At 41.7% G+C, this 22,871-nt stretch overlaps 1 protein-coding gene and 1 long non-coding RNA gene across 10 annotated transcripts in view; one reads left to right on the top strand and one right to left on the bottom strand.

The window, feature by feature from the left end:
• The window catches only part of GOLGB1 (golgin B1), a 70,670-nt gene that overhangs the window by 22,102 nt on the left and 25,697 nt on the right, over positions 1-22,871 (bottom strand). For 8 of the 9 annotated variants that reach the window (XM_040544482.1, XM_040544479.1, XM_040544455.1 and 5 more), the window contains 6 exons: positions 22,068-22,153; positions 21,667-21,766; positions 14,850-14,923; positions 11,818-11,908; positions 10,187-10,254; positions 3,777-8,821 (listed from right to left, as the gene is read on the bottom strand). In XM_040544482.1, the coding sequence (XP_040400416.1) occupies positions 3,777-8,821; positions 10,187-10,254; positions 11,818-11,908; positions 14,850-14,923; positions 21,667-21,766; positions 22,068-22,153 (5,464 nt within the window). Of the gene's footprint in view, positions 1-3,776; positions 8,822-10,186; positions 10,255-11,817; positions 11,909-14,849; positions 14,924-21,666; positions 21,767-22,067; positions 22,154-22,871 lie in introns of those variants that run through there. The other variant, XM_040544499.1, reaches the window with a different exon arrangement.
• On the top strand, positions 7,475-13,275 carry LOC121063734. The gene is made up of 2 exons (XR_005816179.1): positions 7,475-7,555; positions 12,418-13,275. It is a non-coding gene; the product is annotated as an uncharacterized LOC121063734 (long non-coding RNA).

Raw genomic sequence — 22,871 nt, 5'->3', positions numbered from 1 at the left:
GGAGGAGGGGGGAAAAGGAAGCTCACAACTCTTGATTTTCATGTCCCCTCTGCTCAAGCAGGGACACCTAGACCAAGTTGCACAGGACCATTTCCAGATGGCTTTTGAAGATCTTCAAGGTTGGAGACTCCACAGCCTTTCTGGGCAGCTTTTGCCAATGCCTGGTCACTCACACAGGGAAAAAGTGTTTCCTGATGTTCAGATGGCACCTCCTGCGTTCCGGTTTGTGCTCATTGCCTTTTGTCCTGTCACTGGGCACACCCCAGCGTCTTCTGGTGTCTGGAGTTGTTCTGCCCCGGGTTCAGGACTTTATACTTTCCTTTGTTGAAATTCATGGGGTTTCTATCAGCCTGTCCAGGTCCTGCTGGATGGCAGTATGACCCTCTGACAAACATAATCATAGAATGGTACACACCTTAAGTAGCAAACAAAATCTGAGCCTCACTGTGCATGGAAATGAATTTCTCCTATAAAAGACTGAAGATGAAACAAGCTGTAGCTTGGAATGAAAAGGGCATAATATTTGCATGTTCTAGAGAGGACCATTGTGTCTTGACTAATGTAATTATAGAATCATAGAGTCATTTATATTGGAAGAGACCCTTAAGATCATCAAGTCCAACCATCAACCTAACACTACCAAGTCCACCACTAAACCATGTCCCTAAGTGCCACATCCATGTGTCTCTTAAATACCTCCAGGGATGGTTACTTAAGCACTTCCTTAGGCAGCCTGTTCCAATGCCTGGCCTCCTTTTCCATGAAGAAATTTTTCCTGATATACAACCTAAAGCTTGTGCAACTTGAGACCATTTCCTTGCATCCTATCACTTGTCTCCTGATAAATGAGACTGACACCCTCCTTGCTGCAACCTCCTTTCTGGTAGCTTTAGAGAGCAATGAGGTCTCCCCTCAGCCTTGTTGGAGTATCAGCCACTCCTCCCTGTTCTGTGTCATCTGCAAACTTGCTGAGTGTACACTCTGCCCCATCATCTAGCACATCAATAAAGATGTTAAATAAGACTGGACCCAGTATTGACCCCTGGGCTACACCACTAGTTACTGTCCTCCAACTGGACTTTGTGCCACTGCTCATCACTCTCTGGGCCCAGCCACTTAGTTAGTTTTCAACCCACCTCACTATTTGCTCATCCAGACTGTACATCAAGAGCTTGTCTATAAGGATCTTATGCGAGACAGTGTCAAAGGCCTTACTGAAATCAAAGTAGACAATATCCATTGCTCTCCTCTCATCTACCAGGCTGGTCATTTCTTTGTAGAAGCTTATAAAATCAGTCAAGTATGAATTCCCCTTGGTAAATCCATGGTAAGTGTTCCTCATGAACATGAGCCAGCAGTGTGCCCAGGTGGCCAAGAAGGCTAATGGCATTCTGGCTTGTTACAGGAATAGTGTAGCCAGCGGGACCAGGGAGGTGATCGTCCCCTTGTATTCTGCTCTGGTGAGGCCACACCTCGAGTACTGTGTTCAGTTTTGGGTCCCTCACTACAAGAAAGACATTGAGGCCCTGAAGCATGTCCAGAGAATGACTACAAAACTGGTGAAGGGTCTGGAACGCAAGTCCTATGAGGAGTGGCCGAGGGAACTGAAATTGTTTAGTCTGGAGCAGAAGAGGCTCATGGGAGACCTTATTGCTCTCTATAACTACCTGAAAGGAAGGTGTAGGGAGCTGGGGGTTGGCCTCTTCTTCCAGATAACTAGTGATAGGACTAGAGGGAATGGCCTCAAGTTGTGCCACGGGAGGTTCAGGTTGGAAATTAGGAGAAATTTCTTCTCAGAAAGAATAGTTAGGCATTGGAATGGGTTGCCCAGGGAGGTGGTGGAGTCACCATCCCTGGGGGTGTTTAAGGAAAGGTTTGATGTGGTACTTTGGCACATGGTTTAATGACTAATATTGGCGGTAGGGGGATGGTTGGACCAGATGATCTTGGAGGTCTCTTCCAACCTTAACGAATCTATGATTCTATGATTTTCCTGTCCCTCATGTGCCTGGAAATGGTTTCCAGGATTAGCTGCTTTATCATCTTCCTAGGGTTTGAGGTGACGCTGGCCAGGCCTGTTCCCTGGTCCTCCTCCCTGCTCTTTTTAAAGATAGGAGTGATACTTGCTTTCCTCCACTCGTCAGGCACTTCTTCCTTTCACCATGATCAATCAAGGTTTATCAAGAGTGTCCTTGCCATGACATCTGCCAGCTGCCTCAGCACTCATAGGTGTATTCCATCACGGCCCACAGCAAATGGGCCCCATGAATGCCCAGTTTGCTTAAACCTGATACAATCTGATCCTCTTTCTTGGTACATCTTCCTTGCTCTGGCCTTTCACTCTAGTCTCTGGGACCTGGGATTCCTGAAGGGCAGTCTTGCCAGTAAAGACTGAGGCAAAGAATGCATCCGAGTACCTCAGCCTGTGTACCTTTACCCTGTCCTGGGTACCCTGGTACCCCATTTCATATAGCAGCAGGCCCACATTTTCCTTAGTCTTCCTTTTATTACTGGTGTACTTATATAAGCACTTTTAACGATCTTGGCCAGACTCAATTCCATTCGGGCTTTAGCTTTTCTGACTTCATGCCTAAATGCTCAGACAATGTCTCTGTATTCTTCCCAGGTTACTCATCCTTGCTTCCACCCTCTACAAGCTTATTTTTGTGTTTGTACTTGGCCAGGAGCTTCCTGTTTAGCCATGCAGGCCTCCTGGCATTTTTGCCTTTCTATTCATTGGGGTGGACTGCTCTTGAGCCTGAAGGTGGTGATCCTTGAATATCATTCAGCTTTCTTGGGCCACTCTTTCTCCCAGAGCCTTATCCCATAGGACTCTTCCAAGCAGATCCTTGAAGAAGCCTAAGTCAGTTTTCCTGAAAACAAGATGCCAGATGTCCCTTTCAACCTCAAACATTCTGTGATTCTGTGAATATTTTTCAGTGTTCAGTGAAATAAATCTTTATTTCAATATTGTCAAAAATTGTGAAGGTTAGATGTTGAGTATTATCACCTCCTTTTCATCAAAATACTCCTTTCTCTCACCCATTTCATCTAGGAAATATAAATCAACGAAGTTGCTGTTCTCAGTTGCTTGATACTCATTTCACTTTCCAGCATACAAAAATAGAGCATTTTGATTGCAAACTTTGTCAAACAATTTTCCTCATGAAAGAATGGTTTGGTTTTTAATTTTGGAAAATAAAAGATACGCATTTCGTTATATTTCTCTTGCTCCATCTATCCCTCAAAATCTAATTTGGGATTAAACTGGAATTATGTATCCCAACCCTCTATTGACTTGCCAAGTTTAATCTCTAGGAGTGACAATATGATGCAAAAGAATATTTCAAATTTCAGAGTACTAAAGACTCAGGATAGTACTCAGTTGGCTACTGCCTGTTACAGGGAATAGATCTAACAGCAATACTCTCATGATGAGAAGGGGGAATAGTTCACAGTGTTAATCCCCCTGTATCTTTGTGCATTCAACAAATACATACTAACTCCCTACAGCCGAACTCCAAACCTCTTTTCTGTTCAAACGCAAGTGATCCAAGAGATGAGCCTAATTATGTTTTTTTTAGGAAGAATAATTCTGCTCTCCATCTTAGGTATTCATTAATTTTGCGAATTGTCACATTTAGCATATTTATGTATTCATAATTCTTTCTTTACAGCATGTTGCAAAAGGAAGTGGAAGTCCTTCCTTACCTCTGGCTGCTGCTTCTTAAAAGGAAATACATTAATACCAGCTTAGTCATTATCGCCTTCTTTACCTGGATATATGAATCTGAAGTTCTTCCATATGTATAGTCATCTGCTTCATCTGGTCCTTTAGCATAACACACATTTCCTCTTTTGAACGTATTTCTTCCTCCTTCTTTTGAATAGTTTCTGTGAATTTCTTCTCCCATGTTTTGGATTCATCTATCACTCTATCCCTGTCATCCTGAAGGGAAGACATGCTCTTGGTGAACGCTGCAAGTTGGGCTAGTGTTTTGTTTAGGTTGCCTTCCAATTCCTTGGCTTCTTGATCCTTTGTTGTCAAGGAGCCTTGAACATCACGAACAGTTGTTTCCATATAGTCTTTCTCCCTCTGCAAAGTTGCCAGCTTTTCTTCCATGTTCTTGATTTCCTTTGAGTGCTTGTTTTTCTCCTGTTCCAGTCTTCTTTCAAAGTCCTCATCTTTTTTCTTCATTTGAATTTGAATATTCTCTTTGTTTGCCCGTAACTCTTCTTTTACTTTGACACTCTCTGCTAGAACCCTTGCTGCCTCACTCTGTGTGTCATCCAATACTACTCTGCAGAGAGCAAGCTCTTTCTGGGCTTTACTGGTGTCTTCAAGTGCTTTTGCTAAAGTCTCTTTGGCTGCTTCTAGATCTTTCTGAGACTCACTCCGGACAAATTCCAGAGCTTTAACAGTTCTTTCTAAACTACTGATTTTTTCCTGGCTTTTAATACAGTCTTTCTGCAGCTGCTTAATCTCCTGCTGTTTCTGTCTCAGCAATTCCTGAAGCTCCTTTACATGTGTGCTACTGTCTCCCCTCCACGTGTTTTTTAGCTTTTCTAAATATTCCTTTTGCTTTTCTGAACTTGCTTTACTATTCTCCTTTACCATCTGACGTTTCTCCTCCTCTACTTCATGTATCATTCTCTGCAAACTCTGAAGCTCACGTTTCAGTTGCTCATTTTCAATTTGGAACTCTGTTGCATTTTGCTGATAATTTCCAATACTCCCATTAAGTTCTGCCAGCTGATTCATGAGCCTTTCTTCCAAATCATCCTTCTCAGCCTCTAGAGTGTCCTTCAGTTCAGACATCCTGATGAGGTCTTCTTTTGTGTTTTGAACTGTTTGCTCCATCTTTGCTACTGTGTCCTGGAGAATATTCAGTTCATGGACTTTCACTTCCATTTGGGTCTCTAAAGCCCTTTTCTCACCTGCTAAAGTCTCCACACAAACGCGGATGTCACCCAGCTGTTGTTCTGAAGCCCTCCTATTATCTTCTAGTTCTGTGATTCGCTCTGTGAGCTCAGCTATCTTTTTTACATAGATATTAAGATCCTCAGATAAGCTACTATCTTCAAAAGCTTTTTGTTCCAGCTCTGCATTAGGAGATTTTGGTCTAAAGCTTAAGTCCACTTGATTTTCAGTCCTCTCCATAGGTGGTGGCATGACAACTGCCTGATTTGTTTCTTCCGCTGTTGTCTTCTGGGCAACATACTTGTCTATCAGTTCTCTGCTTTCCTTCAGCTTGGATTCTGTTAACTGCAAGTGATGCTTTAAGTCTGTGATCTCTTGAGTAAGAGACTCTTTTTCAGCCATTACTGTTTCAAGCTGAGTAGAAAGAGACTGATAATCCCTCCTAGAGCTCTCCAGATCTTCTTTCAGGCTAATATTTGTAAATAAAGATACATCTCTGGTCCTGCGTAGATCCTCATCTGTAGAATGCATCTCTGATCTAAGCTTCTCATTCTCCTCCTCTAGTTCCAGGATCTTTTGTTGCTTTGATTTTGCAAATTTCCTCATTTTCTCCTTCATTCCATCAATTTCCTGCCCAGCTTCCTGCAGCTGCTTATCTGTTTCTTCTCTTTTTGCTTCAGCACTTTTCAGCTTAATGAAAATTTCCTGCTTTTCCTGTCTAACAGTCTCCAAAACACGCTGAATCCGCTCAACCTCATTGCTCACATTTTCATATGACTGCAGGAGAGTTTCATATTCTGTCTGAAGCTCCCTGTATTTCTCACGCCACTCAGAACTCTCAGCAGCTTGAAAACATTTCAGGGATTCCATCTCCTTTTCCTGCTTCTCCTTCTCTAGAACAACTCTGTCTAGAGTCAATTCAAGGTTTTTACAGCATCCATCAAGATTCTGATTTTCTCTAACTACCTTATCAACTTCTGCAATAAGTTTTTCTCGCTCTTCAGTGAGACCCACTAACTTTTCTGTTAAACTATCTGTTTCTTTAACATGGCCACATATTTGGCTTTCCATATTTGTCAACTTGACAGAAAGATTCTCAATAATAGTTTTGGCATTTGCCAGTTCCTCTTTCAGAGATTTGTTCTCCTTTAATGCTTCTTTTCTAGAAATAAGTGCAGCTTGCAACTTTCTCTGCATTTGATTCTTCTGTTTAGCTGTTTCTGCATTGTCATCTTGCTTGTGCTGAATTTCAGGCTGCTCAGTTTGCAGTCTCTTGCTTTGTTCCTCATGTACCTGAGCTTGAGTTTCAAACTGACTACAGAGTCTCTTGACTGAATCTTCTTTTTCCAGCAACTGTGCCTGTACGTTAATGAGAGCTTCACTTTTCTGCCTTAACTGCAAATTAAGGAATTTAATTTCTTCATCCTTTTGATGCATAAGTGTTTTCAGGTCTTCCAGATTGCCTTCTCTAGAAACTTTTACTTGACTTTCCTCCAGTTCTATCTGAAGTCTTGCTGTGTCAGCTTCAGCTTGGTCAGAGGTTCTAGTCAGTCCTTCTGTCTCCGGAAACAACTGTGCTATGCGCTCTTGCAAATGAAAGACTAATTCTGATTTGCAAGCAAGTTCACTTTCCATATGGCTGACCTTATGTTCCAACTCCTCTTTTTCCATCTGCAGTTTCTCAAATTTTGTCTTATACTCTTCCCCAGAAACACCTGCAACTTGTATAAGCTTGCTGTTTGTAGTATTTTCTGCTTCCAAGCATGAAGAATCCAACCAACCTTGATTCTCAGGAATACTCTCTGTTGATCCTCTCTGTTCTTGGAGTTGTCTGAGCTGAGCTTGGATGCTTTCCTTCTCTTTGCTTTGCATATCAAATTGTTCTTGTAGGATGTTGTAATCATCTTTCTGCTGTTTAAGCTGTTCTCTGTGATGCCTGTCTTTTTCTTGAGCCTTCTTTATAGTGTCTTTGCGAGACACCAGGGCTTCCTGAAGTTTTTTTTGAAGTTGTTCTTTTTCTTGTTCAAGAGTTGAAATCCTCTCTTTCAGAGCAGACTTCTGGTTTTCTTCAAGATTTGTAGCTGCCGAACAATTTTTTTCATTTTCTTCATAATCTTCTGGGCTTTTATCGGTTTCAGTTAGTTTGTCTGCAATTGTCTGACTTTCCGTGATTTCAACTTTAATTGAATCAATGCTTGTCTTTCCTTGCAAGCGTTGCTTCATTTCCTCAGTCACTGCATGTACCTGTGCTTCAGCAGTTTCTTTATCCAGCAGGTCCTTCTGGATGCTCTGCAACTCAGATTCCTTTTCAGAAAGCAGTTGAATTAGATATCCCTCTCTGGGCTGGCTTTCAAGATTCACTTCTTGGCTTATTCTAATTGTCGTATTTTCTCCTCCTTCAGCTTCTTGAGCCACTGAGTTTTCTGATTCAGCCTCTCTTCTCAGCTGTACTAATTCGTTCTCCAATTTGCTAACCTTCTTCAGGAGCTCCTTCCTGTTAACAAGTGCTGCTTGCAGCTTCCGCTTTACTTGTTCATTTTCTTTTTTCAGAAGTTCAAGTTCACTTACTAATGTCTCACTTTCTTTACACGCTGCTTCTGTCTCATACTGCTGCTCAGATGATTCACGGTTCAGGTATGTATCTTTTGCTTTTATGTTTTTGTCTTTTTCCTCCTCGGCTTTTAATAAGAGGCTTGTTTTCTCTTTGAGACTCTTTAACTCTGTTTCTAGAGAAAATTTTTCTTCATTCAGCAGTACTATTTTCTCGGACATGCTGACACTGATCTCTGTCATCTGTTCTTCTTTCTCAAACAAGGTTTGTTGCAGGGTCTCTATACACCTGGTACGTTCGGCAACAAGCTGTTCTAGGCTTGCTGCTTCAAGGCCCTTTAAGGCTAAGCTTTGGGAAAGCTCTTCAATCTCAGCTGTGTTTTTCCTCAGAAGTTGTTCCAGATCAAGTACTTCACATTCCTTGTTCTGGACCTGGCTTCTCATATCTTTTAGTTGCAGGTCCTGATCAGAAAGCTGAAGTTGTGCTTCATCCAAGTCTTTTTGCAAAGCTTCAATTTTTCTCTCTTTGGATTTAAATTCATGTTTTAGGCTTTGGATTTGTTCTCTCAGAAGACTGCTCTGACTGTCTGACAGTCTCTGCTTTTCTGAAAGAGCTAGATTTTCCTCCAGTTGCTTCACTTGCTCCTTCAGTTCTGTTATGGTAGAAAGGTCCTTCGCCTTACAAAGGAGCTGATCTCTTTCTTCAGCCAAAACACAAAATGTACTGTCAGAATCCTCTATCTTTTTTCTGTATTCCTCAGCCAACTGGTTTAGCCTATTTATTTCTTCATCTTTTTCTCCCAGATCTTTCTTATAGGATTCTTCTGATTTCTGCAGAATTATTTGCAGTTCTGTAACTTGATTTTGCAGCTTTATCAGCTCTTCACATTGAGAGGTGCCAGGCTCTGAAACTGTTGTAGAGACTTCCTGTGTTGCTTCCATTTCCCTTCTGTCATGAACAGCACTCCCCTGGGGCACTTCTTGAAGACTGGTTTTGTTTTCCTGAAGTGCACTAATTTGCTGTATTTCTGTTTCTCTCAGCAATGAGCTATTGATCAACTCATTTTGTGCATCTGAAGCCTTTTGCTCTTCCCTGTCAAGATGCCGTGTCTGGGAATTATCTTCCAGCTGGTTAGCTTCTTCTCCTGCTTCATTTACTGTAGAAGTTTGACTGTTTGGGTCCTTGAGCTGCCCTTTCAGAAATGCTATTTCTTCTTGGGCTTCTTTCAGTTCCAGCAGCAAAACTGACAGCTCCTTCTGTTTCTCTGCAGCAAGATATTCTAGAATTCCAGACATACATTTTTCCCCAGTAAACTGCTCACTTCCCCTGGGAAAGCCATCTGTTCTTGCCTAAAACACAACAAAAGGTTTCAATTTTCCTTTGAATCCTGTCAAAAGGACACTTTTCATTGTTCTCAAAGTATCTGCTTTCCACATTTTGTAGTTTAAGGTTACCCTTTCTTGTGCTAGCAGGTGCAATACCCTTATTAAAAACAGGAGGACTCCTCAGGTCATTTCAGTTCCTGAATATGTAAGAAGGACAATATAAGGACATGGTTGTATTAGAGCAAGTCCAGAGGAGGGCCACAAGGATGATCAAAGGGCTGGAACATACCTCTCCTATGAAGACAGGCTGAGGGAGGTGGGGTTGTTCAGACCGGAGGAGAGAAGGCTCTGAGGAGACCTTACAGTGGCCTTCCAGAACTTAAACTTCCTACAGGAAAGCTGGGGACGGACTCTTTATCAGGGAGTGTAGTGATAGGACAAGGACTAATGGCTTTAAACTAAAAGAGGGTAGATTTAGATTCGATATTGGGAAGAAATTATTTACTATGAGGATAATAGTAAATATTATTTGTTTACCGGAACAGGTTGCCCAGAGAATTTGTGGATGCCCCATCCCTGGAATTGTTTATGGCCAGGCTGGATGAAGCTTTGAGTAACTTGGTCTAGTGGAAGGTGTCCTTGCCCATGGCGGGGCGGGGGGGGCGGGTTGGAATTAGATGATCTTTAAGGTCCCTTCCAACCCAAGCCATTCTATGATCCTATGAAGCTGCAGCATGAAAGACCCTGTTTTGAGGATTAAACCATAAATGTAACCTCCTGTTCCCTTATTTCACATTCTTTCTTGGTTACAGGATAGTATGATTCTGAAATGTCTCAGTTCTCCTGTGATTCTCAGATGTATTCCACTAGACTTATACACTGTACCCATAGTCTCTGAAATAGGAGGTTTTGTCCCCTATTCTACTTGCCCATTTAACATGGTTAAGAAATAATATAGAAACCCATATTCCAGTATGTGTCTATCTCCAAAGTATGAATACTAAACAAAACAACTGGTCTAAAGTGCTTGAATTTTTCCAAATATTAATCTTAAAGTTTTCTGCTACCCCCCAAAACAGATGACAAGACAAAAACAGTCACAAATCCTGGCCATAAAGCATGGATCACCAGTACACAAATAAGTCAGTATCTTGTGTTGCAAAGGCTGTCCATTCTACCAGGTTGGAGGGCAGAAATAATTTATCAGGAACTATTAAAAAAAGCTATGTGTTAAAGCTTACTACACCATTGCAACAACTAGTTGTTATTATGGGACGCTAAAACAAAAACAAAAAACTGTTCTTTGGGGCTTCTGAAATTACAAGTAGTTACCATATCCATGGATGCATACAATATTGAGAAGTAAAAAGTACGGCGTAAAATTTGTACCTCAGGTAGCACCGAAGTATCATCAAAAGGCTTTTGCACTTCTGAATTCACCGTCTCTCCTGACACACCTAGTCATAAAATGTACATGTCACCATAAGTAAATGAGTTGTACATTAATTCAGTAGGTAATCGGACAGACAATTTACAGGACTGGAGTTTCTCCAGTTTCCAAGGTAGGAAAGAAAAAAAGGTCAAGAGTTTGAGCCTATGTACTGGGTCCAGACATCCCCAAGCTCTGCAGACGCAAAAACTACTGCATTTACTGCATGCTGGCATCACCCAAGTCTACAGTATATCTAACCTCTACAGAAGCATGAAGAGACAAAGAGAAAAGTGAAACAGTACACTTGCACCCTTCAAAAAAAAAAACCACACAGGATTTAATTATGAATCCTGTAATTACACCTCTTCTTTGAGAAAATAACTTTTCTGATAGCTAACAGTTAGCTCTGTCACACTGCTAGAACTATCATTAAAAAAACTCTGAAACCTCAGTTTCTGTTTTATTTGTTTATTTTGGGTTGCTTCTTTTTTTGTTGTTTTGTTTGTTATTGTTGTCAAAAATGAAAAAACCTAGAAAACTATAAATGTGTGCATTAAGAAAAGCAAGGTTGTAAATCTAAGCTCTTAAACGCTAGGAAACACCAGAGATTATAGTAGTTGCCCAATCAGGTTTGATTTTGCTATTTTGTATATATTGTTCTCTCCAACTACCTGAAAGGAACTTGTGGTGAGCTAGGGGTCAGCCTCTTCTCACAGATAACTAGGGATAGGACTAGAGGGAATGGCCTTAAGTTGCACCAGGGGAGCTTTAGGTTGGAAATTAGGATAAATTTCTTCTTAGAAAGAGTAGTCAGGCATTGGAACGGGTTGTCCAGGGAGGTGGTAGAGTCACCGTCCCTTGGGGTGGTTAAGGAAAGGTCGGACATGGTACTTAGGGACATGGTTTAGTGGGTGATATTGGTAGCAGGGGGATGGTTGGACCAGATGATCTTGGAGGTCTTTTACAACCGTAATTATTCTATGATTCTATGATTGTTGGCAACAGCTTAAGCGTTCAACCAATTAAGCAAGTGATCATCTCTTCATGAAGTGCAAGAAGGTAGAGATATGAGCATTTAATCATAGCATTACTAATTTTTACAAGCCTTACTCTGCAACCACCCAGGTAACAGTTTTTAGTTGGTGGTGATGGTGGTTGTTTTTTTTTTGTTTGTTTGTTTGTTTTATTGTTGTTGGTTTTTGATAATTTAGGGGTAGGGTGGGGAGGGGAGGCGGTAGTACCAGAGACAAAAAAAAAAGCTTGCTAGTTTGAAGACAGGAACCCAATCCTTCATCTTACCTTAAGTCTCTTCCATGTACAACACATCAGTCTCTGCATCTGCAAACAGCCTCCTTCAAAACGTTCTCCCTTTCTCATCTTATGGACTACTTTTTTCTTCTCTTCTGATGTATTACTTCTTGCCTGCAATAGTGTTTTCTCTTCTACCTCCTGTGTATCTTTGCTAATTCCTGTATATCTTTAGATTCTGACCTCAAAGCTGCTCTTTCCAAATCACCCTGGATTTTTCCATGACGATTCTCAAATTTCCACAGTTTTAAGGTCAATGTAATTTATTCTATGTCCTTACCTCTCAGTGTAGGAGAGCAATCTACGTAAGAGGCTGGATCTTCCAGAGTCTGCAAGTCTTGCATTTTCACCTCAGATCCAGCATTTTTGTTCTATTGGTGGAAGAAAACATACTTAGTTTTGAGCTGAGATCTTTGCATTGGAAGACAGCTATCTTAGCTGTTATTCTGCCAAGCTTTGAGTAAAAACTGACATTCCCTACTTTAAACCCATCTCTGATGCCTAACAGAAATAAAATTTAAAAAAATAATAGATTATTTATGATGTTAAGCGAAAGACTAAGACATCAGATTAGGGTATCCGATCAGATTTAGGATATGAGTTCAGGATATTAATGAATGCAATTAATCTCCTTCCCACCTTGCTTCCTCTTTCATCTTCAGTGCTTCAAAGCAACTGACTATAGATTCTTAACTTTTCACTGAACCACCCAAGCAGTGAATGTGAGAAGTCATGTGTTTGTCACTCTATGCTTTACTGTTAGAGCAGATAAAGAACCTCCAGTCTCTCAAGGAAAGTTACACTAGGCTACAAAACATAAACAAATGAACTACTCAACAAGAATCTATTAATTGCTATACATCTCCTGCTTCTCTTTCAGATAGGAAAGAGCCTGACTGCTGAAGTTGGAGCATACTGCTAAGAGAGAGGAGACTTTGCTATTTCACAGACACAGACTCCTTTTGCCCACACAAAGATGTTGAATAAAACTCAGGAAATTGGTTAGTTTGCTATTGACATTCATAAAAGAAGTAAGACTTACAGGTCGAGTTGCACTTCGAGCAAATTGCAATATTCCATGACAGTTCCTAGCATATACTGTCTCTCACAACAACTACCTCTGTGGGAAAAGGTTTGAACTAGAGTACAAAGGGACTATGAGTCAGAACTAAGCAGAAATATTGTGTTTGTCTGGGATAGAGTTAATTTTCTTCATAGTAGCTCATATGGTGCTATGATTTGGATTTGTGTTGAAAGGAGTGTTAATAACACACCAATGTTCTTTTAGTTTTTGCTGAGCAGTGCTTGCACAGCATCAAGACCTTTTCTGTTTCTCACAATGCCCAGCCAGTGTGTAGTCTGGGGATGCACAAGAAGCTGGGAGGGGACACAGGTAGGACAGATGCCCCCAACTGACCAATACGGCGTTTCACATATGATGCTGTGCTCAGCAATCGGATGAAGAAATAGTGAATGAAATCAGATGTGAAGTAGTGAATGAACTCCTTATTTTGCTTTGCTTGTACACACAGCTTTTGCTTTACAATATTAAACTGTCTTTATCTCAACTCTGGAGTTCTCGCACTTTTACCCTCTTGATTCTCTTCCCCATTCCACTAGGTGAGAGTGAGCAAGTGGCTGTGTGGTGCTTAGCTGCTTACCAGTGTTAACCCACAACACTAGAGTAAAACGCCTTTAAAAAAATCTACTCCTCTCTCCTCTTGAAAAACAAAAACAACATCCCAGCAATGTAAGGACATAAAACAAAATGAAGTGAATAGAATTAACATTTGCTGTAACTATCTAGAACATAAGTACATTGGGTGCTAACAGGTTACCCAGTCATACAGAAGCAATCTCCAGACCCACATTCTAGAGTACTTTTGCCTTTGCAAGCTGCACGCACTGAAATGAAATGTATGGGCTGCATTAAAATAATTTGTGTACACAACACAAATGCGTGTATTGGATTTGGATTCATACATATCTTTGCCTAAAGTAATGGGTCAGGAGCATGAGTGGCAGGATACAGCTGTCCAAACGTGAACACTCCAAAAAAACTATTTATATAGGCATATATATGTATGAAGGCACTGAAATGGACGCTTCCAGAGTTGGATTTGTCAACTGTTTTAAACACCCACCTTGGTCAAGGTGAATCATATGCTAAAGTAACTATTCACACCAATGCTTATAAAGGGGCTCTATAAAATAGCTCAGAGGCTTATAGCTGCCCTTGAAAAAAGACCACATACATGCATGTGTTTACGCATGTATGTACCTGTTGAGCCACTAGATTAGACCTCAACAATAGGCAATTGGAATGTAAGGCTCTGAAGTCAAGCAGGATGAACTGACTCAGAATGCATGAGTCCCAAATGTCAACTTTTGCCCTAATTACTTCACAGCAGTAAAAACTTAAGGAAACAGTCTTTGGCATTTTCATATGTAACACCTTCCATCCCCATTTTTTAAATCAAAAGCTAATAAAAAAGTCAATAAATATGAAGCTTGATCTTTTGCTATACAATTACTGGAGAAGGAGAGAAGCTGGAAACTTTAAACCACCAACTCTCTCAGTTGGAGAGGACTGTTTTAGATAAAACACAGCATCATCTTCTTCCCCCTGCAGGCAGACTGGAACAGAGTGCAGCAGTCTGGAAAGAGCCAAGATCTTGCTCTAAGCTGACAAACAATTCTACAACAAATTCTTATTACAGGTATACACTGGCAGCCATCTCCATCACCTGGCTGACTGAGTATAAAGCAAAGTAGAAGGTAGGCAATCCTGCACTCTTCTCACCAATGGATTGCCTGCAACTGTACCTAAACCTGTTCACAGTGAAAGAATATAAAGATATAGTCTAGTCTCCTGTATGACAAAGAGAACTCAGCTTCTTCCAGTCAGTCTGCCAGATCCCCAAAAGGGCAGCGGGGATAAGTAGGGTTTGAAAGGTATCCTATAATGACAATTGAACCTTTGGAATCATGTTTCCTGAGACTTCCCTCAGTTTAGCCTACGATTTTGCTGCAGAACTAACTCATAAGAGTCATAAGAGGTATAAAATAGCAAGAATATGGATTGGGTGAATGAAGGACACAAGAATTCCACACAGACAGCAAAGGAAAATACAGTCTGACAAGAACACAGGACAAGCAGTATTTGGAAGCTATTTCTGTCTTTCACCATTAATCCGGTTAATAATAACCTTTCAAAGAGGATTGTTAAAAAAGGCCATAACAGCTTAGCTGTTTTAAGGCCAGTCCTTGACCTGTTTTAGTTTTGGCTTATTTCTGCTGCCTAATCATTACCTCCTTTGAATTTTCTGCAACCATCGCAGCTTCCTGCTGAGGCTCCCGGAGAACAAGTTGCAAGCGTGGTATCTCTGAAACATTCAAAAATGCATGCATATGAAACAACTTCTTTGAAAATTAAAACTCTCATTTAGAGAGTGACATGATATTCTTTAAAGAACTTTAGAGAACAGGACACATGGCTCTACGCAGCACTTCTGCACTGAAGATATATAACATTGCCATTGGATAACGTGTTAGTTATTTTTTTCCCTGAAAGAAACAAACCACCAAAACAAATTAATGATTTTAAGCACCTTTTAGAAAAGAAAATTTATTGTTCTTTTCCCTTTCTCCTTCCCCTGAAGAGGGGAAATAGAGAGAGATGTGATGGTCTCTTCTCTCTGGTAACCAGTGATACAGAACGCGTGGGAATGGTATAAAGCTGCACCAGGGAAGATTCAGACTAGATATTTGGAAAAATTTCTTTACCATGAGGATGGTCAAACACTGGAGCAGGCTTCTTAGCAAGGTGGTTGACGACTAATGGCTGTCAACATTCAAGAGGCATTTGGATAACATCCTTAATAATATGCTTAAACTTTGGGCTAGCCCTGAAGAGGTCAGACAGGTGGACTTGATGATCTTTGTTGGTCCTTTCCAACTGAATTATTCTATTCTATTGTTATTTAGATTGAAATTAAAGGATAGCTGATAGAGCTTCAAGTTTTAAAAATTATTCTTAAAAAGGAGGGGAAAGAAAGAATTATTGTAGCAGAATGCTTCAAATTTCATTAGCATAAAAATGAAAAGAGAAATTGTCAAAACTGGAAAAGAATAAAAACACTGGAGGGCCATTGTCCAAATCAAGAAGAGTACAAGAATTCATCTGCTGTTTGACTCAGGATATTTTTATTTTTATTTCTGAGAACTGGCATATAAACACCTTTCATGATAGGTATGTCACTATACTGTATATGATGAAATGACTGGACTGGTAGATAAGGGGAGAGCAGTGAGTATTGTCTACACAGACTTCAGTAAGGCTTCTGCCACAGTGCAACATAAAATCCTTACAGACAAGCTCTTGAGGTATGGGCCAGGCCCAGAGGATGGTTTTTAGCAGAATGAAGTCTAGTTGGAAGCCAGTAACTAACCACAGAGCCAATGTGTCAATACTGGGTCCAAGGCTGTTCAACCTCTTCATTAATCATCTAGAGACCAGCAAAGGCCACTAAGATGATTAAAGGGTTAGAGCATGTCTCCTATGAGGAAAGGCTGAGAAAGCTGGGATTTTTTAGCCTAGAGACCTGAAGGGGGGGAGGGGTCAAAGAAGATGGAGCCAGGCTCCTTCCAGTGGTGCCCAGTGACAAGACAAGAGGCAATGGACACAAATTTGAAACACAGGAAGTACTGTCTGAACACACAAAAAAACATTTTTTGTTGTCTTTTTTTTTTTTTTTTTTTAAACTGTGAAGGTAACCGAGCACTGGTACATGTTGCCTAGAGAGGCTGCGGAGTTTTCCTTGGAGATATTTAAAAGACAGCTGGACAGGGTCCTGGATAAGCAGCTCTGTGTGATCCTTCTTGAGCAGGAGGGATGGACAAGATTACCTTCAAAGGTCCCTTCCAACCTTAACTGTTCTACAATACTCAAAACATTCTGATACTCAAAAGCAAAAGAAAGGCAAAAACATGTCCTGTACCGTATAGAATCATAGAATGGTTTGGGTAGGAAGGCACCTTTAAAGATCATCTAGTCCAACCCTCGTGTCAAGGGCAAGGACATCTTTCACTACATTACATCGCTCTAAACCCCATTCAACCTGACTTTGAACACTTCCAGTGACTGGGCATCCACAACTACTCTGAGCAACTTGTTCCATTGCATCACAACCTTCATCATGAAATATTTCTTCCTTATATCCAGTCTAAATCTACCCTCTTTCAGATTAAAACCTTTGCCCCTCCTCCTGTCACTACAGCCCCTAGCAAAAAGCCTTTCTTATCAGCCCCCTTTATAAATTCAAAAAGGTCTCCTCAGAGGCTTCTATTCATGTCCAGGTCGAACAACACCAACTTTCTCAACTTTTCTTCATAGAAGAGGTGTTCCAACCCTCTGATCATTTTCATGGCCCTCCTCTGGACCTAATCTAACAGGTCCATATCTTTCTTGTACTGGTGGTTGTAGAGCTAGTTATAGTACTCCAGGCGAGGTCTCATGAGCAGAGTGCAAGGAGAGAATCATCCTTGACCTGCTGGCCACACTTCTTACAAAGCCCAGGATATGATTGGCTTTCCAATCTACAAGCACTCGTTGCGAGCTCATATCCAATTTTTCATCCACCAGTATCCCCAAGTCCTTCTTTGCAGGGCTACTCTCAATCAATTCATCATCCAGTCCATACTGATGTTGGGGATTGCTCTGATCCAGGTGCAGGACCTTGTACTTGACTTTGTTGGACTTCATGAGGTTTACATAGGCACAGTTATCACACCTGTGAAGGTCCCTCTGGATGGCACCCTTCCCACTAGTGTACCAACTGCACCATTCAGCTTGATGTCATCTGCAAACTTGTTGAGGTTGCACTCAATCCCACTATTGATGTTATTAGTGAAGATATTAAATTGTATTGGTCCCAGTACAGACCCTTGAGGGACAGCACTCATTACTGGTTTCCATTTGAACACTGAGTCATTGACTGTAACTCCTTGGATGCTGTCATCCAGTCAATTCCTTATCCATCTATCAGTTCATCCATCAAAACCATATCTACCCAATTTTGAAGCAAGAGTGCTGTGGGGGACTAGAAAGGCATTATAGAAATCCAGGTAGATGACAACAGTTGTTCCTACCTTGTTCACTGATGCAATGATCAGTTATGGAAACTGGGGTCCACAGTGACTGGAAAAATACAAATGTTGTATCCTACCTCAAACAAAAGAACAAAAAGATGATCTGGAAAACTGCAAGCTGGTATGCCTTACTTTGGTCTCTTGGAAAAATTACAAAATATATCCTCTTGGTAGAGAGAATCATAGAATCATTCAGGTTGGAAAAGACCTCTAAGATCATCTAGTCCAACTGTTCACCTAGTACCAATGCCCACCACTAAAACATGACACTAAGGTCTAAACATACACAGTTTTTGAAGACCTTCACAGGTGGCGACTCAACCACTTCCCTAGGCAGCCTATTACAATGCCGCACAACCCCTTCAGTAAAGAAATTTATCCTAATATCCAACATAAACCTCCTCTGCTGCAACTTGAGACCATTTCCCCTCGTCTAACCACTTGGTGCTTGGGAGAAGTGCCCGATACCCACCTCGCTACAACGCCTTTAAGGTAATTGTAGAGTATGATAAGGTCTCCCCTTAGCCTTCTTTTCTCTAAGCTAAGCAACCCTAGTTCCCTCAGCTACTCCTAATAAGGCTTGTTTTCTAGACCCTTCACCAGCTTCATTGCCCTCCTTTGGACACGCTCCAGCACCTCAATGTCCTTGTAGAGTGGGGCCCAAAACTGAACACAGTATTAGGGGTGTGACCTCATCAGAGCCAAGTACAGTGGGACGATCACTTCCCTAGTCCTTTTGGCCACATTATTTCTGATACAAGCCAGGATGCTGTTGGCCTTCTTGGCTACCTGAGCACATTGCTGGCTCATATTCAACAGGCTACCAGCCACCTAGAGAGTTTTTAATCCAAAGAAGAGTACACCTGTCCAAGCCGTGAGCAGCCAGCTTCTTCAGGAGAATGCTGTGGGAAATGGTGTCAAAAGCCTTACTGAAGTCTAGGTAGACCATGTCCACAGCCTTTCCCTCATCCACTGAGGATGGCACCTTGTCATGGGAGATCAGGTTTGTAAAGCAGGACCTGCCTTTGATAAACCTATGCTGACTGGGCCTGGTCACCTGGCTGTCCTCTAAGTGCTGCATGATGGCTCTCAAGATAATCTGCTCCATGAGCTTCCCCGGCACTGAGGTCAGACTGACAGACCTGTAGTTCCCCGGATCCTCCTTCTGGCCCTTCTTGTAGATGAAATGTATCACATTTCATAGAATCACAGAATCATTAAGGTTGGAAAAGACCTCCAAGATCATCTAGTCCAACTGTCCCCCAATATTACTCACTAAACCATGTCCCTAAATACCACATTGAACCTTTCCTTAAACATCCCCAGGGACGGTGACTTCACCACCTCCCTGGGCAACCCCTTCCAATGCCTAACCACTCTTTCTAAGAAGAAATTTCTCCTAATTTCCAACCTGAACCTCCCCTGGTGCAACCTAAGACTATTCTATCTTTTTCTATTTCTAGCTATCTGTGAGAAAAGGCTGACCCCCAGCTCCCCACAACTTCCTTTCAGGTAGTTGGAGAGAGCAATAAGATCTCCCCTGAGCCTCCTCTTCTCCAGACTAAACACCCCAGTTCCCAGTCCCCTATTTGTTCCTCACAGGACTTGTGTTCCAGGCCCTTCACCAGCTCTGTAGCCCTTTTCTGGACACTCCACAGCCTCGATGTATTTCCTGTAGTGAGGGGCAATTTACTAGCCACCAGTCAACTGGGACCTCCCCGGATAGCCAGGACTGCTGTTAAATGATGGAAAGCGGTTTGGTGAGCACTTCTGCCAGCTCCCTCAGTACCCCTGAGCGGATCCCATCTGACCCCACAGACTTGTGTACATCTAAGTGGAGTAGCAGATAGCTAACCATTTCCTCGTGGATTGTGAGGTCTTCGTTCTGCTCCCTGTTCCAATCTACCAGCCCAGGGGGCTGAGTACCTGGAGAACAACTGGTCTTGCTGCTAAAGACTGAGGCAAAGAAGGCATTAGTTACCTCACCTCGGCTTTTTCCTCATCTTTTGTCACTATGTTTCCCCCCCACATCCAATAAAGGAAGGAAATTCTCTTTACTCGTCCTTTTCTCGTTTACCTATTTGTAAAAACATGTTTATTTTCTTTAACAGCAATAGTCAGACTGAGCTCAAAGCAGGCTTTGGCCTTTCTAATTTTGTTCCTGCAGAGCCTCCTGACATGTTTGTAGTCCTCCTGAGTGTCCCCTTCTTCTAAAGGTCATGAACCTTCTTTTTCTTCCTGAGCTCTAGCCACAACTCCCTGTCCAGTGAGGCTGGTCTTCCACACCGGCTCATCTTTTGGCATGTGGGGACAGCCTGCTCCTGTAAGTTTAGGATTTCTTTCTTGAAGTGTCCAACCTTCCTGAATTCCTTTGCCCTTCAGGACTGCCTCCCAAGGGACTCCTCTAACCAGTCTCCTTATCAGGCCAAAGTCTGCCCTCTGAAAGTCCAGGGTGGCAGTTCTGCTAACCCCCCTCCATACTTTTCCAAGAATCAAAAACTCTATTAATTCACAATTGCTGTGCCCAAGGTGGCCTCTAACCTCTTGAAGCACATTACCACGCACAGGGAAGGGGAAGTGGTGACTGAGAAATAGTCAGCATGCATTTACCAAGGGCAAGTCATACTTAGACTACTTGATTGCCTTCTATGCATTTGTGGATACGGAGAGAGCAGGGAATGTCATTTACCTTCACTTTAGCAAGGCTTTTGCCAGTGTCTCACAGAATATTTTTGTATCCAAGATAAGAGATGGTCTGGACTTCAGGACAACTCGATGCATAAAAAAAAATGATTGTATGGTCAGGCTCAGAGAACAGTGCTGAATGAGTCATTCACTATCTGGAGGCTAGTAACAAGCAGAGCATCACAGAGGTCCATCTTGTGACCTCTTCCATTTAACAGCTTCATCTACGACCTGAAGGTGGCAGAGTGCACACTCAAGTTTGGAGAACACATCACACCGGGGAGAAACAGTTGATACCCTCAAGGGCTGGGCTGCCGCTTAGAGCAACCTAGACAGGCTAGAGGAAGGGTGTAAAAGAAACCTCATGAAATTCAACAAGGACAAATGCAAAGTCCTCTCCCTGGGAGTACAGGCTGGGAACTAGTTCTCCGGGAAAGGATCAAGAAAATCGGATCGGATCAACAGTAGGCTAAACACCAGCCAGCAGTGTGCCTGGCAGTACACATCACCAGCAGCATTCTGGGCTGTATGAACAGCAGTCTAGCCAGCAGATACAAAGATATTATTCTTGTCTACCTGGCACTCATTAGACTGCATTTCAACTACTGTATTCAGTTTTGTATGGACAATACAGGAAAACATTGATAAACTGAAGCAAGCTTAGAAGAAGACCACCAAAATGGTCATGTGGCTGGAGCACTTGCCATGTGAGGAGAGGCTGAGGCAACAGGGCTTATTTAGCTTGGAGAAGATGCAGCTTTGTAGACACCTAAAAGAAGCCTTCCAAAACCTGTGAAGAGGTTCTTGAGAAGACAAAGCCAGGATTTTTAGAGTGGTGCAAGTTATGAGGATGTAAGACAACAGGCATATGCTGAAACAGAACAGGTTCCAACTGGATATCATAAAAATCATTTCTGCCATGCGGACAGTCAAGTGTCAGAAGAGGCTGCCCAGGAGGTTGTATAGTCACCATCCTGGAAGTTTTCAAGACCTGACTAGACAAAGGCCTCAGCAACCTGGTCTGATCTCATAGCTGACCCTGCTTTGAACAGGAAGCTTGACTACAGTCTGCCTGAGATAACTTCCAGCGTAAATTATTCTGTGATTCATCTTAGTTCTAGCTAATTCTATTAGAGGTGCTGCCTGAACCCTTCAGTATAAGAGCTAATAAATTCTACTTTTAACAACTGGAAAGAATTAGCATTTTTTAAGATCTTGTCAACAAAAGCATATTGAACCAGTAACTGTGGACATGTTTTTTATCTAAAATAGATAAGAAGAAGGATAATTATACCATCTTCAGTCTTCCGTCTTTCCAAGTTTTCTATGGATAGTAGTAAAGTCCCAGTCCCATCTTCCTTCTCTATCGTTTTTTCCTGTGAAGTTGTTTTATCCTGTTTAAACATAGGATGGAGGAGAGAGACAAGTTTGCACACAGTTTTTACCGAAGCATTAGTCTTTGATTTTTCAGTTATCCCTTTAACGTATCAGTTGGCAACTTCTGAATTAGTCAGATTGTCTCCTATTTTTGCCCAGGCTCTTATAGTCATAACATGTCTGCCCATGAGCTGAGAGAACCCAAAAGAATCTTTCTGAGGCAACACCACATGAAAAAGAAATTCTAAACATTTCACTCTGTTTCAGTTCCTCCTCAACATATGGGAAAATTTTATGAGACCTATGAAAATACCATACCTCTTTCTTCAATTCAGAGACCTCCAACCAGGATTTCAGCTTATTCTGACAGCATACAAATTCTTCAGATTTCTGTATAAGTTCATCTAAAGGAGGAAGGAAAAAAGGGAGTTAGGGTGTATCTTTTTGGCTGAAATATACCCAGTTTACATGTATGCAACTGCAGTACATGGAATCTCTATATCCCAGTCACCGCTCCAGTTTTGGGACCTAAAGTAGCTGGAAAAAAATCAATTTGAAATATTAGCCTCCAGTAAGATTAGCATTTTTAGTTCTGATTCAATATAAGCTTACAGAGAAAAGTGGTACAGTTTGCTTTCCTTGGTTGCTTGTTTAACATTTCAGTAGAAGAATCTGAAAGATTTTGAAGAATGTGGCACATCCAAGAAGAACTCGCACAAGTCGATGGAAGAAAAAGGAATCCAATAAATTATTAAAATTAATTAAAAATATATATCTGGCTCAAGAAATTAGCAAGTCTCAAAAAATTATAGGCTACGACACCACATGAAGAAAGTACAACAAATGCTACCCTTTTCAAATACTATTTGGGAAGTTGTGGCAGTCTGGTGAAGTGCCAGTGACTGGAAAAGGGGAAATACAACCCCCATTTTTAAGAAGGGGAAAAAAGAAGATCCAGGGAACTACAGGCTTGTCAGTCTCACTTCCATGCCCAGTATGATCATGAAGTAGGTCTGCCTGGAAACTACACTGAGGCACATGGAAAACAGAGACGACCGGTGACAGATAGCATATCTTCACTAAGGTCAAATCGTGCCTGACAAATTTGGTGGCCTTCTATAG

Source organism: Cygnus olor, chromosome 1, assembly GCF_009769625.2.
Source record: "Cygnus olor isolate bCygOlo1 chromosome 1, bCygOlo1.pri.v2, whole genome shotgun sequence".
Lineage (NCBI taxonomy): Eukaryota > Metazoa > Chordata > Aves > Anseriformes > Anatidae > Cygnus > Cygnus olor.
This window is presented reverse-complemented; position numbering and strand designations above follow the sequence as displayed.